The sequence below is a fragment of the Penicillium chrysogenum genome, assembly GCF_028827035.1.
Source record: "Penicillium chrysogenum strain IBT 35668 chromosome Unknown utg000005l_segment0_segment0, whole genome shotgun sequence".
Classification (NCBI taxonomy): Eukaryota; Fungi; Ascomycota; class Eurotiomycetes; order Eurotiales; family Aspergillaceae; genus Penicillium; species Penicillium chrysogenum.
The window spans coordinates 420,856-437,561 of NW_026622753.1; the positions used below are offsets into that span (position 1 = coordinate 420,856).

The 16,706-nt window shown below is 50.8% G+C and overlaps 8 protein-coding genes across 8 annotated transcripts; 5 read left to right on the plus strand and 3 right to left on the minus strand.

Moving 5' to 3' along the window:
- Positions 1-136: 136 nt before the first annotated feature.
- N7489_008546 (uncharacterized protein) lies at positions 137-1,247 on the plus strand (the record flags this gene model as incomplete). The annotated part of the gene is given in 2 exon segments (XM_056714296.1): positions 137-882; positions 902-1,247. The coding sequence occupies 2 exon segments, from the start codon at positions 137-139 to the stop codon at positions 1,245-1,247; spliced, it is 1,092 nt and encodes a 363-aa protein (XP_056561918.1).
- A 510-nt stretch (positions 1,248-1,757) lies between these two features.
- Positions 1,758-4,507, minus strand: N7489_008547 (crossover junction endodeoxyribonuclease; the record flags this gene model as incomplete). The annotated part of the gene is made up of 3 exons (XM_056714297.1): positions 1,758-4,118; positions 4,150-4,363; positions 4,494-4,507. 3 exons carry the CDS (start codon positions 4,505-4,507, stop codon positions 1,758-1,760), a joined length of 2,589 nt encoding a protein of 862 aa, XP_056561919.1.
- Positions 4,508-4,837: 330 nt separating this feature from the next.
- Positions 4,838-6,487, plus strand: N7489_008548 (putative actin-related protein RO7; the record flags this gene model as incomplete). The annotated part of the gene is made up of 1 exon (XM_056714298.1): positions 4,838-6,487. One exon carries the CDS (start codon positions 4,838-4,840, stop codon positions 6,485-6,487), a length of 1,650 nt encoding a protein of 549 aa, XP_056561920.1.
- Positions 6,488-6,702: 215 nt separating this feature from the next.
- N7489_008549 (uncharacterized protein) lies at positions 6,703-8,882 on the plus strand (the record flags this gene model as incomplete). The annotated part of the gene is made up of 4 exons (XM_056714299.1): positions 6,703-6,768; positions 6,816-6,883; positions 6,935-7,775; positions 7,830-8,882. The coding sequence occupies 4 exons, from the start codon at positions 6,703-6,705 to the stop codon at positions 8,880-8,882; spliced, it is 2,028 nt and encodes a 675-aa protein (XP_056561921.1).
- Positions 8,883-9,142: 260 nt separating this feature from the next.
- N7489_008550 (enoyl-CoA hydratase/isomerase family protein) lies at positions 9,143-10,076 on the plus strand (the record flags this gene model as incomplete). The annotated part of the gene is made up of 4 exons (XM_056714300.1): positions 9,143-9,352; positions 9,413-9,472; positions 9,553-9,905; positions 9,965-10,076. 4 exons carry the CDS (start codon positions 9,143-9,145, stop codon positions 10,074-10,076), a joined length of 735 nt encoding a protein of 244 aa, XP_056561922.1.
- Positions 10,077-10,199: 123 nt separating this feature from the next.
- Positions 10,200-11,997, minus strand: N7489_008551 (uncharacterized protein; the record flags this gene model as incomplete). Its single annotated transcript, XM_056714301.1, has 3 exons — positions 10,200-10,701; positions 10,758-11,616; positions 11,664-11,997. 3 exons carry the CDS (start codon positions 11,995-11,997, stop codon positions 10,200-10,202), a joined length of 1,695 nt encoding a protein of 564 aa, XP_056561923.1.
- Positions 11,998-12,318: 321 nt separating this feature from the next.
- Positions 12,319-14,668, plus strand: N7489_008552 (uncharacterized protein; the record flags this gene model as incomplete). The annotated part of the gene is made up of 6 exons (XM_056714302.1): positions 12,319-13,109; positions 13,160-13,919; positions 13,972-14,053; positions 14,113-14,253; positions 14,310-14,445; positions 14,509-14,668. 6 exons carry the CDS (start codon positions 12,319-12,321, stop codon positions 14,666-14,668), a joined length of 2,070 nt encoding a protein of 689 aa, XP_056561924.1.
- Positions 14,669-14,915: 247 nt separating this feature from the next.
- Positions 14,916-16,169, minus strand: N7489_008553 (aldose epimerase family protein; the record flags this gene model as incomplete). The annotated part of the gene is made up of 1 exon (XM_056714303.1): positions 14,916-16,169. One exon carries the CDS (start codon positions 16,167-16,169, stop codon positions 14,916-14,918), a length of 1,254 nt encoding a protein of 417 aa, XP_056561925.1.
- Between the last annotated feature and the right edge of the window lie 537 nt (positions 16,170-16,706).

Below are 16,706 nucleotides of genomic sequence, written 5' to 3' on the forward strand. Positions count from 1 at the left end.
CATCATTGCTTTGTTAGCAAGCCCAGTGATACTCCGTGGCATATTCGGTTGCGACAACGCAGATATCTGTACGCGGCCACCTTCTGGTGTCGTCCGAGCCGCATCGCTGCCCGCCTTTAAAGTGAGGGCACCCGGCATGTCCTCGCCAAACTCCATACCGGCGACACCTCGCGTGATCTCACCGACCCCCTCTATATCGGACCCGTCCGAGACACCCGATGGATACCTTGCACCGGTAACACGGTCTGCAGCACGTCGCCAGCATCAGCCAGATGGCCCAGCCGAAAGTTCCGGCTCAGCGCGAGAATCAAGATCCCCCACGACATCCTCGGCTCGGCGCAACCGCCGATCACATCCCAAGATACCCGCCTCACCGCCGCGCTCTGCAAACGGTACTGCTTCGAACACTCATCTATCCCCGTCAAGCATCCCGGATACCCTGCGTGACTTGTCAAGATCGCCATCTCCTCTCGGACTGATCCCCCTCCACGCACGCTACCGCAGCTTCATCCACCGCCATGAAATCCCACGCAAGGTCTTGCACGTGTCAATCGGGTTCTTGACTTTATCATTATACAGCCGAGGCATCCAATCTCTGCAGATCACACCAGTGCTCTTTACTGCACTGGTGCCGATTGCAGCAACGGACCTGATCCGTCACCGCTTCGAGAAGGTCAACACAGTGTATATTCGGTGTATGGGTGCGCTCATGCGCGAAACTGAGGTCGCCGGCTACAACGGCGTGATCTGGTATCTCCTCGGGGCGTACGTTGCTCTCCGCTTCTTCCCCAAGGATGTCGGTGTCATGAGCGTGCTACTCCTTAGCTGGTGTGACACCGCTGCCTCGACATTCGGTCGCCTGTACGGCCGCTACACTCCCCCGTCTGCGTCACGGAAAGAGCTTGGCTGGTACTGTTGCGGCTTGGCTCGTGGGTGTTGTCACTGCCGCTGCTTTCTGGGGCTGGTTTGTGCCTTACATTGGCGCTTTCCCTAATGACCCAGAAGACGCCTTTATGTTCACGGGACGCTTGAATCTGCTCCCTAACTGTGTTCGCGGTCTTCTGGGCTGGGAGTCTAGTGACTCGGCGGTCATCACTGGCCCTTTCGCTTTAAGCGTCATGAGTGTCGTATCTGGCGTTGTTGCTGCCGGCAGTGAGTTTATTGATATGTGGGGCTGGGATGATAATCTGACGATCCCCGTGTTGAGTGGAGTCGGTCTCTGGGGTTTCCTCAAGGTCTTTGGGTAGATGGATAATGACCTCATACACTCCTGATTTATCAGCGCTTGCACAATATTCCCTTTTCGTTTCCTAATACTATGGGGTTTGAGGTTATATCTGGACATGTTTCTCTCTTGTTTTCTATTTTTTTAGTGCATCAAGAATTGAATTCTTGTTTAGATAGAGACTGGCTGAAGCCAGGCACGCTTTGATACTCATCTCATCTCTTCAATCTATACCCTTTGGATATATTTTCTGCATGGTTACTCTCTGGACATGGCTCTTGTACGTCTTTCAGGCATACGCATATCGTCTCTTATTTACGAAATTGCCTGTAACATATGTACATGACATCCAGCAATCCTCAGCTACCCTGATTCTTGCCAGAAGATATTCGACATGTCTATCCAACGCCGTAGGATATCGAAAAATGTTGTTACACCACACATGCTTGTATTCAAAACCCCAGACCGGGGAAAATCAAATTGATGTAAACGCCAATCCGCCAAAACGAGAAGGGTATATAAAAGACGTTAATCAAACAAGGTCAAGAATGCTGACGCGTGGGATTCTTTTCTTCTTGGCAGCCTGTCTGCGCGATGTGCTCAGGCTATCGGCAGTCGAGCCTTCACACGGATCTTGCCCAGGCGGAGATTGGTCGATCGACCAGAAGCCGTCGTGCAATATAATGTTTTCGAGGTGGCTGGTGGTCTTCTGCTTCGAGATTGTGCTCGTTTTTTCCTTTAAAGACTTCTTTGGAGACCTGTTCACGTCGTTGGTCCCGTTGTTTTCGCACGTTTTCAAGTTCAATGGCAATGTATGCCCCGGCTCAAGTTCGGGCTTGGGGGTTGCTTGACTGTAGGAACTGGGTTGTTCAACATCCTCGACCTCGGAGGAACGAGTGCGAACTTTTCTTGGTTGCGGTGCCTTCTTCGTTGAGGGCTGACGCAACGGGCGAGTCGCGGTGTTTTCGTGCTGACCCCCGTCGATTTTCGAGGACAGAGAAAGGGACTCGATGGCTTTTTCGATGTGTTCAACCTCGGCCTTTTCCTCACGTTGCACCTTGGGAATCTTCTTTGACTTAGACAGAGTCTTCCTGGTCGGAGAGGGCATTGTCATCGGTGTTTCAACTAGGAAGTCCTCCAAGAAACTGTCAGATTCACAAACGTCGGAGACCGAATAGCTGATTTTGAGCCCCATGCGCCTTGCCGGTCGAGACGGAGAATAATCGGTGTTCACGCCCAGCGCGTCCGATTCTTCAATACCGACCCCACCAGTTCCCAAAGCTGTACGCCTTGATCTAATGCGGGACTGGTTCGACATCGGGTGACGCTTGATATTGGCAGGAGACAAGCTACACATTGAAGAAAATGTATCAAGGAGATCGTCGACCTCCCGAGAAACGTAGTGCGCCGTCAATGATGGCCTCTGCTGAATGTACATGCTCGGAGAGGAGAAAGGATCGTTTGCCTGGTCCACAATTACTGGCGAAGAAGACCCAGAACCGGCAACAAGCCGGGAAAGAGGATTCTGGGTCGATGTAGCGGCTCCCAACAAGTGGGTTTGTTTGGTCGTTGACAGCTCGGATTTCTCTTTCGTGAGGGTTCCGTATTTCAAGATACTCCCTCGTTTCATCCCAGCGTCGATTGGTCCCTTTTTCTTGGGACCAGTGCGCCGAGTACTGGTCTTCTTTGCCGCAACTTCTGCGGCTTTCGCAGCTTTTTCAGCCTGTTCCTTCTCCCAGTTTTTAACGACTCCAGGAACACCCAGTCTTGCGACAGTCTCAAATACCCAGACCTTTTCGAGCGAGAACGGATCAAATCGTTTTGTGACCCGAGACTTCGATGGTGCCGGAGGCGGCGATCCAGCAATTACTTCCGGATCGTCCTCTTCCTCACCTTCCTGTACACTAGTTTGGGACGGAAACGGCGGATTTGGTTCTTCGGCAAGGAGGTCCAGCCCAACAATATCTGCGGGCAACATATCTAGTTGGAGTTCTGGCATTGCATCGGTGCCGAAGCTTGACCGGCTTCGATACACCTTTTGCATGCCAGGTGGACAATCGGGCACAAATGAAAAACCAGGTGATACGCCTAAAACCGGCCTTTGGAGACGGAGTCTGTACGAGACAAGAGGCTCGGCCAGCAGCCTGATCAATTTCCTTGCCCCCGATCGATAGTTCCATTCAAAGTGGTCTGCGGCAAATGTTCGGATTGCCAGGGGGTCGATATCGTTATCCCAGGCCTGCGCGAGTCGATTTTTCAAAGAGCTCATTTCCTCATCGCTGGAAACTTTGGGCTGGGCATAGTACTCGAGAATTTGTCGGTCCGGAAAAACATCTGGAATTCGAACTGCTGGGTGTTTCCTCGTGAAATAGCCACTCTCGTTCTCCTCAAGTTCGTACTGGAGTCTTTCTCTCCACTCGTTCAATCCTGTATCCACGTCTGCTTGCGACGCAAGCTCCTGCAAAAGATCCTCGCCAAAACCAGCTTTGGCAATCTCTGCAGCAAGCTTACTGCCACATTTCGGAACCCCAGATGGTAAGTAGTCCCCTCCACTGAGCATAGCGAATAGAATCATTCCCGGTCGGTCAAGGGGTATGTTTGATGGATGCCCATCCTGTCCCATCGCATAGCATGTGACATGAGTCGCGGAAGAGCTGCCGCTTCCGCTCTCTTTTGAGAAGTTCATGATGGTCAAAGACGATCCGAACATCAATGCATCAACATCGTTGCTCATGACAGCGTCTACAATACCTGCCTGCTGGAGCCGTGCACATTCAGCTTCTGCCTCGCCGGGTGCCTCATGCCACGGAAACCTGAATCGCTCAATGAGGTCCTTGGATCGTTTGATGATCGGCGCATTGCCATAACTGCGGGCTGAGACTGCTTTGCCTCTCTTGAAAGCAGGTTTTTGCCGTCCATCATACAAAAAGGGGGTGAACTGGCAATGCAAGTAATTTCAATAATCGATAAAATAGAGTGCGTAATTCTGGGTTTCTTCCGCCGCGACCGGCTTGGACTTGAAAGAGCCAGATCGAAATGTCAACTGCAATGCGGATTGGCCTTGCTGTCCGCTCCAGGTGCGTCACTGCCAACTTGGCGAGAGAGATACGCTCTCCTGGGCCAATAGCATTGATGAGCCTTTGGAAAGTTAGCCTTTTATCCAGAATCTGGAGATACGAATTTATGCGTCTCGCGCGATAGATAAACAATGCTTTCTCACAGGTTTCATCGCCATGCAGCCGAAAAAAAAAGAACTCAGTTGACTTACCCTGGAATACCCATGCTGACTGTAAGCAATAGAAAATTAAAAAGCAGTTAAAGAGCCCATTGGAGTTAAAGATGCACAATATGTCTTGGTTGTTGCGGAGAGATTGAGGTTGTCAAGTAAATAAAGACGGCCCGATGTAGATCCGTTGCCTACCAACAAGCTTCCCCAAGCCAACCTCCTGGGCTTATAGATCTCACATTACTTTTTGTTCTTTGAATTCAATCCGATGGCGTTAAAACCCCAACTAATGAACCGGTAAATCGAAAATTTGTCGCTACGAACCCCGCGGACTCCTGTTGCTCCCACAAAGGATACCATAGCAACGCGCCCGAGCTCAATCAAGCATGGCGAGTGACACACCCTCAATGGGTGCCAGTAAACGCACATCAGCAACTTCTGGTCTGCGCAATAGCCAGACAGCACGGCCTGTTTCCCCTCACACACCACAGCCGCGTTCGGGAAACCACTCCTTCGCCAGCAGCACATCACCGAGCTCCTCCTTTCGAGGCGAAGACGACGCGATTATATTTGAGATAGGCGCACGATGGCTCCGGGCAGGATTTGAAGGAGGCAGCGCGCCCATGTGCGTGGTTGGATTTGGGCCTGAGGACTCCAGGAGAGCGGGGGATTATCGAGGATGGATTCAGGGCAGCACTGGTGCTGGACGGCTACCGCAACCCGTTGACATAGAAGAGTGGACACGGGCATATGAATTGTGGCGGCCAGATTCACGAGAGGTTGATCTGAGCCTGGTCGAGGACAAGATTGAGCGCGCGTTTCGGGAGACATACAACCAGTTCCTGTTGACGGATGCAGGCACATCTCGCCTGGTTCTTGTGCTGCCGTCTCTTATGCCACATCCATTGCTGTCGTCGCTGCTCTCGACGCTTTTCAGTCGCTGGCGCTTCCCGAGTGTTACCCTTCTGTCCAGTGCGACCATGTCAGCCACGGCCGCGGGATTGCGGTCAGCTTTGGTGGTTGACCTTGGCTGGGCCGAGACCACGGCAACGGCGATCTACGAATACCGAGAGATGACTACGAAGAGAACGACACGGTCTATGAAGCATTTGATGCAGGAAATGGGGCTGCTTCTTACTGGGTTGGCTTCTGCCGGGAACCAGAACACGGAGACCCAGAATACGGAGACTGCGGATAAGATCTCTGTTGGATTCGCGTACTGTGAAGAAGTGGTTAGTCGGTTTGCCTGGTGCAAATCGCAAACAGAAAAAGATACAAGCTCAGACGAACCCGACCGGAAGTTGTCGATTCCTTCGCCCGCAAAACCCGAGGAAGAATACATGGATGTGCCGTTCTCACGTCTCGCCGAACCTGTCGAGAAGGTTTTATTCGCACCAGGTGTCGCAGAACATGAATTGGATGACGAAGAAAAATCGTTGCCTTTGCTTGTCTACAACACCCTTCTCTCGCTGTACCCTGATGCACGAGGAACATGCATGTCCCGCATTGTTTTTGTGGGCGGTGGTTCTCGAATTCCTGGGCTGCGGCAGCGGGTCCTTAAAGAAGTCTCACTCTTGATTGATCGTCATGGATGGAGTCCAATTAGAGGCAAAGCACTCGAGCGGCAACGACAGAGATTGGAGGAGCTGAAACTTTCAGCTCAAAAAGCTTCCAAGGAACCTGAAACCCCTAAGAGCAATGGGGAAACACCATCCACCGATGACGAAGCAGCCGACCCCTCGAAGGCAGTGCCTGAGATCGATTTCGTCGAACAAAAGCTTCGCCGGCAAAACAAAGATATCCCAGTTCCTATTCAAGGAGTATTGCGCGAAGTTGAATCTCTTGGTCCATGGGCGGGTGCAAGCCTGACAACTAGCCTCAAGATCCGGGGGATGGTAGAGATCGAACGAGAGAAGTTCTTACAGCACGGACTTGCTGGAGCTACACGAGATGTTGACTATCCTGTTCCTGATCGTCGATCGGGCTTGAGATCTGGCGGTGATCGGTCAAGTTGGACGCTTGCAGGCTGGGCATGAGAACTGTAAACTTTTCAAAATAATAGATACCCTATTGGATTTCCAAGCCATTTCAGTATTTCAGTATTTCACTATTTTTCTGTCATTTCTCTACCAACGAGCTTCCCAAATAGGATAGCCGGAGGTTCGGTTATGCCCGGCTTTTGCGGGGAACAGACCGCGGCCCTGAATTATCACTGGGTTTTCCATTCATGAAACGGACAGTCAGAGCAAAAATGAACGATTTTAGTCCTCCGCCATTGCGAGCACCTACAGCATGTGTTGCCTGTAATAAGAAAAAGGTACGAGAATATTGAATAACCGGAGGAGACATACTAACCTCTTGTAGGTTCGCTGTATCTTCGGCGGAAATCCCGATATATGTGTGAACTGCCAACGGCACCAATGGCCCTGTTTGTAAGATAATTGATTTTTGACGTTAGAGCAAATATACTGACTGCCACGCAGTCGACGAGAGCGCAAGAGAAAAAGAGCCCATAGTAGTGATGGCGACTACAGCGTCAATGAGGCCAAAGCGGTTAGGAGACCGACGAACTGGGAAGAGCCCACGACCGACTTTACTATCGGCTCAGCCAAGTCTCCATGTACAAGCTCAAAGTATGACCAGGATCGGAACCAGTGCCGCGACACAAGTCAAGGTAGCACTGGTATTGGAAACTATGTACCGATTACACCAGACTCCAACCCATACTCATCCTCTTCGACTTCGAGCTTCATGGCACGCTCTCGCTACTTTGACCACGCAGTGGCAATCAACGAAGAACAGGCTAGATCTTACCCAGAAGGAGACGCAGATGGACCAACTGAAGATGACATCCAGCTGCTTAGACTGCAAGGTGCATTCGACCTACCACCACGAGCTATTCGTGAAGGATTGATCAACACATTTATGGAAAAATGTTCACCATGGATGCCGATAATCGAGCGGAGCTGGCTAGAGGAAGGCGGATCTCAGAAGCCGTCAATGCTTCTTCTTCAGTCTATCTTCGTCGCTGCGAGCCGAGTCACATCTGCACCGGCCGTGACAGCGTATGCATCTTTGCATCAGTTTTATCGTCGCGCAAAAGCTTTGTTCTGGTCTGGATATGAGAGAAACCCAGTGACCGTCGTCGCGGCGGTGTGCATTTTGCATTGGTATAACCCAGAGGGTCCTGAGCATGTGTCCACCAATACCAGTGGGTTCTGGCGATACGTGGGAGTCGGGCTAGCTCATCAGATTGGATTGCATAAAGAGCCGACGAATAAAAGAGACGCTGCCCTGAGGCGTAGACTGTGGTGGACTCTATACGTAAGTCAGGAATGTGCTTTGTCACTAGCATAGCAAAGGGTTGACATCAGACAGGCCAGAGATTGTTGTATTTCAGCAGGACAGGGTCGGCCATTAGCAGTGGATCTGGAGGATTGCGAGGTGGCACCACCTTGTCCTGAGGATTTCCAAGATTCAAGCTCAAATTCGACTCTGTTTATCGCATATGTCGAGATTAGTTCTATTCTGGGCCATCTCACCGAACACTGTCGTCGCAAGACTCTAACACGTGAAGCTCGACAGAATCTTGAGAATCGTTTATACAGATGGACACGCGATCTTTCACCCTCCCTGCGCTTGTTTTGCACCCGGAGTACATCAGAAGACGGAACGTCACCCAAAACAACATTGGCCAGATACAACTTCGAATCTCGTCAGCTTCATATCCCCTACTTTACCTGTCTCGCCATCATGTTGCGTCCCAACCCCGGAGAGTCTGCGTCACTAGGAGTGCTTCTAGCCTCGTCTTTTATAGCAGGGATATTTGAAGATTTTCTTGCTCGAGACGAGATCCAATTCCTGAGCCCAGTATTCACATTCCACCTTTTGGCCGCCGGAATCGGGCTTCTCTCGTGCAATAACGTACCATCCCACCGTGAGAAGGCAGCGGGTAGCCTGGAATCCATCTACCTAGCCCTTGAGGAACTCGCAAAACGCTGGTCATCTGCGAAAGGCAGCCTAAGGGCGTTAAAGAGCATTGCTGAAAAGCAGCGGAGCACGTCGACAATAGAAATACCGTCGATCACGCTCTCTAGAGAACACCAACCATTTTTCGAGGGATTTGGCCCGGAACTTTCCTGGGATTGGTCATATTTCATGGATATCGAAGAGGCCGCGGGGAATGGTGGCACAAATCGTTCTATGGCAGCCGGGACCCCAGAGGTGCTAGGAAATTGGGCCGAGTCCCGGGCACCGGATGCGATATCTTCGGATGAGTATAGGCCACTCACTACGATTTTGGACCGCAATGAAGGCCTCACTATGGGAGACATGTCACAGGACATTTCAGGTGATTTCTTTAACCAATACCAGGGAATGGGAGATTGGCTTTTCAAGGACTTGGAATGGAATGGTGAGATTTCCTGGTAGAGAGTTTTTGACTATGTACCTATATACCCTTAGATTCCAGAACATTTATAAAGATGGCACCAGGCAAATACATGCGAAGATTCCCAAGTATCCTTTTATTTCGGCACTCGGTGAATTTCGGCAACGTATATGCGAGGATGTGAAATGCGGGGGATCTACGAACTGTCGTACGCGTGCTACAATATGCATAATAAGCTGGTTAACGAAGCAGTTCGAATATAGGATATCGATATCCACTCAATTTTCGTACAATTGCCATCATGACAGAAATCCCAACTTTCCACAATCTCTCCCTCGAGAGGCATGGGAATGTATTCGTCCTGACCATGCAGAAACCTCCGGAGAACCGGTTGAACTCGTCGTATTGCCAGGAGATGATCGGGGCCTATCGCAGTGTAGAAAGAATTCTGGGATCCAATTCAGAAGGAGCAGTAATCACGCGAGGCAATGATGCCAAATTCTGGTGCACTGTACATTGAACAAGTCCTGAAACAGAACAAAATCGGAAGGACTAACAGAATAACCACCAGGGACTCGAGCTTGATGAATCAGACAGCAACCCCTTTGCCAATACAGATGGCTTCTATCCAGTGAGAACAGCTCCTGAACCAGCGTTGAACAGAGACGCTGGCATATCATATATGAGACCGCACTAACAACCAACACGCAGCTCATCCACACGATCCTCGACTTCCCCTTCCCAACTGTTGCCCTCTTGACCGGGCACACCTTCGGCGGTGCCTGCCCACTAGCCCTGGCACACGACTACCGAATCATGAACTCCCGCCGCGGCTTTATCTCCATGCCTCCCGTGAACCTGGGCTTGCACTTCGACGGGATCGGTTCGCTGCCTCGTCTTAAGCTGCGTCCGCAGGTTGCGCGAAAGATGTTACTTGAGGCGCATAGGTGGACTGGGCCTGAAGCGCTGGAAGATGGGATTGTGGATGCTGTTGCGGAGCCGGAGGACATGCTGAATGTTGCTTTGGAATTGGGAGCGAAGTGGGCGCCTAAAGCGAAGATGGGGTAAGTTTTGATCCATCCAAGTCTTCCTGACTGAAAGAATGTCTGCTGATGCTGTGCAGGGTTTATGCTTTGCTTCGCCAGGAGCTTTGGGGGGATGCTATCAAGAAGTTTCAGCGTATTAGTTATGTCCATAGTCGGGTGACTTCGGCGCCTGCCAAGGTCAAGATTTGATGGAGAGGGACAATTATACCATTGGAAGTGATCAGTGCGCGTATGTAAAGAATTTAGCTACATATAAGGTCTAAGGAAGACAGGCACCTCTTGGTAATTTCTCTTTCTTTTCGTCATCTAATCCTATAGCTTCGCCTTATTCTCCCTGCTCCAGACTTGCACCTCAGGCAGCTGTCGATAGTTAGGCGGAAAAAGCTGCGGTCTCAATATCTTCTTCTGCACCTTCCCCGTACCTGACTTGGGCAATTCACCTTGGACCACACGAAGGACAGTTGGCATCTTATACCCAGCCATCTTACTCCGCAGATCTTCCCGCAGCTCCGCGATTGTGAGGCTTTTGCGTGTTGTCTTTTGATCTTGTTTGAGGCTGACAGTAGCAGCAACTCGTTGACCGAACTCCTCATCTTCGACGCCCACAACCATGACCTCGGAAACATAGTCCAGACCCAGAATCTCGCGCTCGATATCCAATGCGGAGATCTTGTAGCCACCTGACTTGATGATGTCGATCGAGGCACGGCCTAGGATGAAATAATATTTTCCTTCACGGCGAGCAATATCCCCCGTCTTGAAGTACCCCTCGGCGTCATGTGCATCCGCTGTCGCTTTCTCGTCGAAGAGATACCTGTTAAAAGGCGTGTGAGAATGGACCACCACTTCTCGAAAGGAAATTTGGCTTACTTGGAAAACATATAAGGACACTTCACTAAGATCTGACCTTCCTCGGTAAGCTTGAGTGAGACCGCCTCAGCAACACAACCAACACTGTTTTGCGGCGTTCCGTCGGAATCAAGTTCAGTCTTGATGACTGCACCAAATTCCGTCGCACCATATCGTGTGAGAATTGGTTTGTCCCTAATATTATGCCAGAACTCTTGTACTGGCCCTGGAAGCGCCGAAGTACCACAAAGCATCGCCCTCATCTGACGCGCACCAGCGACATACTGGTCACGTATCTCAGGAGCTTGGTGCGAAATGTTCTCTTCGTAGTACCGCATCATACGCATGTATATGGTGGGAACTCCAGAGAAAAAGGTAAGACCTCCCCGTCGCCAGCGCTCCCACGTCCACGCTGTATCGAAACTACCACAGCGGAACTCAATACATGCGCCGGCTGCGAGGAACGGGAGGAAAGTCAACCCCACACCGGAGGCATGATGCACTGGAAGGACATGGAGGACTGTGTCCTTGTCTGTGATCCGGTAATAGGCTGCATCGGCCTCTCCATTTCCGGAAATATAACTGCGACGCTGCACAGCGCCCTTTGGGGGTCCCGTTGTGCCTGAAGTGAATATTACCAGTGCTGCGGCGTTCATATCTGGAACTGGACCGGAGGAGATGGCCATTTCATCTGACGGGAGAAGCGTGGGGCGTAAATGAGATGCGATTGGAGATATGCAGGGGATGTGCACGCCTTTGCTCTCTTCCATATAGCGAACCACGGCCTGGGCGGTCTTTTCGCTGGTTGTGCTGGCTACCAGACCTACACATCGCGCCTTCAATAAGAAGTACGAGGCTTCTTCTGCTGGTAATGCAGCAGCTGCTGGTTTTTAGCCAAGGACTTTCTTCCAGAATATTGAAACTCACCCATAGGTACGACTGCTGCACCGATTGCGAGGATGGCGATGAAGCCGACGGTGTATTCATATCCTCCCGGTGCAAGCAATCCAATGTATACCTCCTTGTCCGCATTCAAGTCGCGTCGAGCTTCATGGCTGATGGATCTTTCCAAGACCTTGCGAAAGGCCAACACGTCCGAAACAAGGTGGTGGTACGTCTTTTCCACGTCGGCAACCAAGTCCCGAACCACAATGGGCGAAGGCTTACGTTGCGCATAACGCAATAGTCTGTGGAAAAAGGGAAGATTTGGCAACACGTTATCTCCCACATGTGGAGGTATGAATAGAGTGCGGTCTCCCATTTTGTTTGAGCTTGTAGCTTGTGACTGCTGAGCTGGGCAGTTGACGGTCTTATCCTATTGCATTGGAGTATACAAATTGCGGCGAAATTCCCCCGCCGAATATCCTAGCCAATAGTTCATTGCTATACCCTTTCTATTCGGCTACTTGCTACTTCTCCGCGGTTTACATTTACTCTGCGGGGTAGAACTGTCGGCATTCGGGACTCGGTGATTTTCAGATGGATTTAGCCAAGGGAATTCGGCACGGGGGATCTATGAATAAAGTCGAGGATTATAGATCTGTGATTTTGCTCTAGGACTTCTGGAGTCAAAGGATTCGAAATGCCTGATTTCACGGATAATCTTCGTCCAAGTCAACCAGATGGACCAACAACACTAGCCCGCGAACGTCAAAAATCCAACATCGCAACCGAAGAGCTAGGCCAGCATTTGTTGGGCTCAGACGGGTTTTTGGTACGACAAGCTCGCATCCTGCCCATAATACAACAGGAGCCACTTTGCTCCAAAGACCAACAACAAAACCTCTCCAGACCGGAAAGGTTCAAGCTAGGAGTTGCGCGCGCAAAACTATTACGCCGAATGAAAGACACGCACAAATGGAGTCAGCTCGAATACCAGATGGCCGAGTACCTGGTCGACGACGTGTCACCTTACTTCCTGCACATGGAGATGTTCATCACGACCATCCGCGAACAGGCCAGCGAAGAACAGCAGGCGCACTGGCTGCCCTTGATCGAGTCATGGAAAATCATCGGTGCATATGCACAGACGGAACTGGGACACGGGAGTAATGTCCGTGGCTTGGAGCTTGAGGCGCGTTGGGATAACCGGACCAAGGAGTTCGTGCTGCATAGCCCGACTCTCACGGCGAGCAAATGGTGGAATGGCAGCTTGGGTCGTTTAGCTAACCATGCTATTGTGGTTGCGCAATTGCTTCTCCCGGATCATAGCTCGCCGGATCAATATGTTTCGCATGGTCCTCATCCGTTTATTGTACAAGTTCGGGATATGAAGACACATCAACCCTTGAATGGAATTGTTGTTGGAGATATTGGCCCGAAATATGGCTATATTACTATGGACAATGCCTATATGCTATTTGACCAGTTCAGGTTTGTTTCTCGGCTATACCCTACAATTCTCTTCACTAATAATATGCTAGAATTCCACACTCCGCCATGTTATCACGATACTCGAAGGTCGACCTTAACACAGGAATTTATACCAAGCCAGAGAAGCCAGCTCTGGTCTATGGATCACTGACCTATGTGCGGTCGAACATGGTGCACCGCGCTAGACTCGTCCTTGCACGGGCAGTCACCGTTGCAGTGCGGTACAGCAGTGTGCGACGGCAGTTCCAAGACCGAGATGGCGATAAGACTGGACCGGAGATGTCTGTTCTAGACTATCCGACTGTCCAAATTCGGATCCTGCCTCTCCTTGCCACGACGTTTGCACTTCACTATACAGGTCTTGCGATGCAGACAGTATACAAAAACGCACGACAGGATATCGAGAAGGGCAATTTCAATTCTTTAGCTCATATGCACAGCATGTCCTCCGGATTGAAGAGCCTGTGTACCATTCTCGCCGCGGATGGAATTGAGACATGCCGACGTGCGATGGGTGGGCATGGATTTGGTGGCGGGAGTGGGTTGATCCAGGTTAATAATGACTACCTCTCCAAGCCAACTGTTGAGGGTGATAATTGGATGATTACGCAGCAGGTTGCGGCGTATGTGATTAAGAAGATGACTGCTGCTGTCGGATCGCCTGATACCCCCGGGATTGATGAGACTGATGCTCGATTCAAAGAGTTTATTCGCAATAAGCGCCGTCCAGGATCAGAAAAGCGGACTTACGATATCCTGAACAGTGACTTGGACATTGTTAAGAGCTTTGAGCTGAGAGCTACTGCCATGGCAAGTTCTACAAAACTCATACGGTCGAACACTTGAAACTAATAACCGACAGACATACGATGCATACGAACAGAGAGTGATCAAAAAGCGGAACTGGAATAGTCTTCTCATCCAGCTTCACAGACTAAGTCGGGGTAAGCCAAACCTTGAAAGGAGATATCATTATACAGTGACTGACCGAAGACAAACTCAGCACAATCCGAATCGATCATCGTAGCGACCTTCTTCGACGCCCTCTCAAACGACAAAACCCTCTCTGCACCCACCAAAAATGTCCTATGGGACTGTTACCGCTTATTCGCATTATACAGCATGGAGAACGAAAGCTTCGAATGTAAGCCAGCAGCAACAGACTCACCAATCATCCACACAAACTAACGGACAATCCAGTTCTCCGCGCCAACGCCGTCTCCCAGACAGATCTGAATTCCCTAGCGAGTCGAGTCCAGGACCTGATGGCGCGTATACGACCACATGCCGTGAAACTGGTTGATTCATGGATGATTCCTGATTACTTATTGGACAGGTGAGTGATTAAGTCGGTTGTGATGATTTGATGCAGAACTAGCCGTAACTGACACGAGTCTAGTGCACTGGGCCGGTACGATGGCCGTGTTTACGAGGATCTATTTAACCGGGCTCATCGGTTGAATCCGCTAAATCGGATTACATTCAATCCGAATTATTGGGAGGATGAGATTGTGAAGGGGAGTGGGGATAATGGGCGTGGTATATTGTCCAAGTTATAGATGTCTATTGGATAGATGTCGCACAGCTCGAGCTGAGTGAATTTGCATGTACAGCTGATCCAACGTAGATCTGTTTGCAGCATGGCGCGATATGTCCTATTGAATTGGCTATAGGTGGCTCCGTACAGATTTGAGGCGGCGAATTCCAAGATACGCACTGCGCGTAAAAGTCCACACATGGATAATTATTAATTCGATGTAAATACAGGGCTAGGTAGATAGCGCACTGTACGTATAATTATGAAATCTAGATAGTGCCAAACTGGTAAGTAGCCCAGTTAACGGCTGGCCCATCATCAGGGCCGAAGACCTGGTAGGGAAGACGGCCCCACTCAGGGTTGTTGATACCATCGATCCAGTCCTCGGTCTCGATAACGAAGCATCCGTACTTGTTGACGTGAGTAGCACCGGCGTCACCACCGTTAGCCTCGTTGCGCTTCGCCTGCGACTTTTTAGTGGCGATAGAGCCATTCTGTCCGTTGCAGGTGTAGATCTGCAGCGCAGCCTGGTTGGTAGCGACGTCGAGGGTGATACCGGTGGAGCTGGATTCGGCGCTCAGGACTGTAGCCATCGAGTCCGACACGTATGTCGAGGGCCGATCGACGAGGAAGCATGTATCGTAGCCTGTGCAGCCGGCGCCGCAGAGGTCGTAGGTCTTCTCGATGTCCTTTCCAATGAGTTTGGGGCTGGTGAAGTCCAGAGCTCCTTGGTAGGTGTTCTCAACGTCGTGGATAGTGCCATTCGGGATTAAGATGCTGTCTCCACCGATGAAGCGCTGCGAGAGGGGAAGCTGCAAGGTGGTGTCCTTCAACACGTTGGATTCTTTGAACGCGTTCAGGTTCCAGTAGATGTGGTTAGACAGCATGATGGGGGTCTTCTCGGTAAGAGAGAGAGCCACCAGCTTTGCGGTCAACTGGGGAAGTCCCTTGGGGTTGGATTGAGTCTTCTCGGTAGACACGCTGAAAGTAGCATGGGTAACGACGTCTCCTGGGAATTTCTCAAAGCCTTGATCGAGCAGGGTGAAGGTGATGGAGGAATCGCTGTGGGAAGTGACTGTCCAGTTGCGCATATCGTATCCAGTGAAGCCACCGTGGAGAGTGTCCGCGCCATCATTCTCATTTTCAGGAACGTGATACTCGTTGTCATCGATGGTGAAAGTACCGTTCTTGATACGGTTGGCATAACGACCGACAACTGCGCCGAAGAACGTACGGTTGGTCTGGCTATCATGCAGATATTCCTTGGGGTCGTCGTATCCAACGACCACATCTTGGATGTTGCCGTCGCGATCTGGAACTAGCAAGGAGGTGAGACGCGCGCCGTAAGGAATCAGCTTGGCAGTGATGTTTTCTGCCTTGATCGTATAGCTCTTGAAGTGATCGGCATCTGAGCCAGCAGCAGACGGCGAGGGAGCAGCCTGGGAGTGAGACGGAGACGGCACAGCATTGGCCAAGGCAGGCAGCCCGTATAGGGCGGCTGTCACGTAAGATTTGAAATGCATTTTGACTCCCAGGAGAGTTGCGACTGAGAGAAACAAAATACAGAAGAAGAGAAGAAAACGAAGGGTGATCCGGGCAGGGCAAACTGATGAACAGAGCCAACGGAGGGGTACAGGCATTTTATAAGAAGCTCCGTTTGGATCGATAAACATTCCCGAATTTGCGCTAAACTACGTCCGCATGGCTTTGACGCTAGGGGGGCGGGGACATGGACGGAAACCGGGGTAAAGGTTCTGGTAAGACCAAGATTTATCCGAATGCAGGTGGTGTGATTGACAGGCTGGTCAATCATTGGACTGTTGGGGACAAAGCGGACGCGGGTAAATGAGGGGAAAGATCCAAGCCCCAATTCCTTCGAATGTAAATTAACTGAATTAAAAGGCCCGTCCAGTCAAGCTCAAGAGGCGTTCTGCCACTGACGGCACGGAACCGACACTTCTTCGATTGAGTCCACGTGAATGGCAAAACTCCGGTGGGGTTCGACGTTGTTCACCGCCCTGGTTCTTAGTCAGCCTCCTCCAGTCCGTCCACGGGTGGAG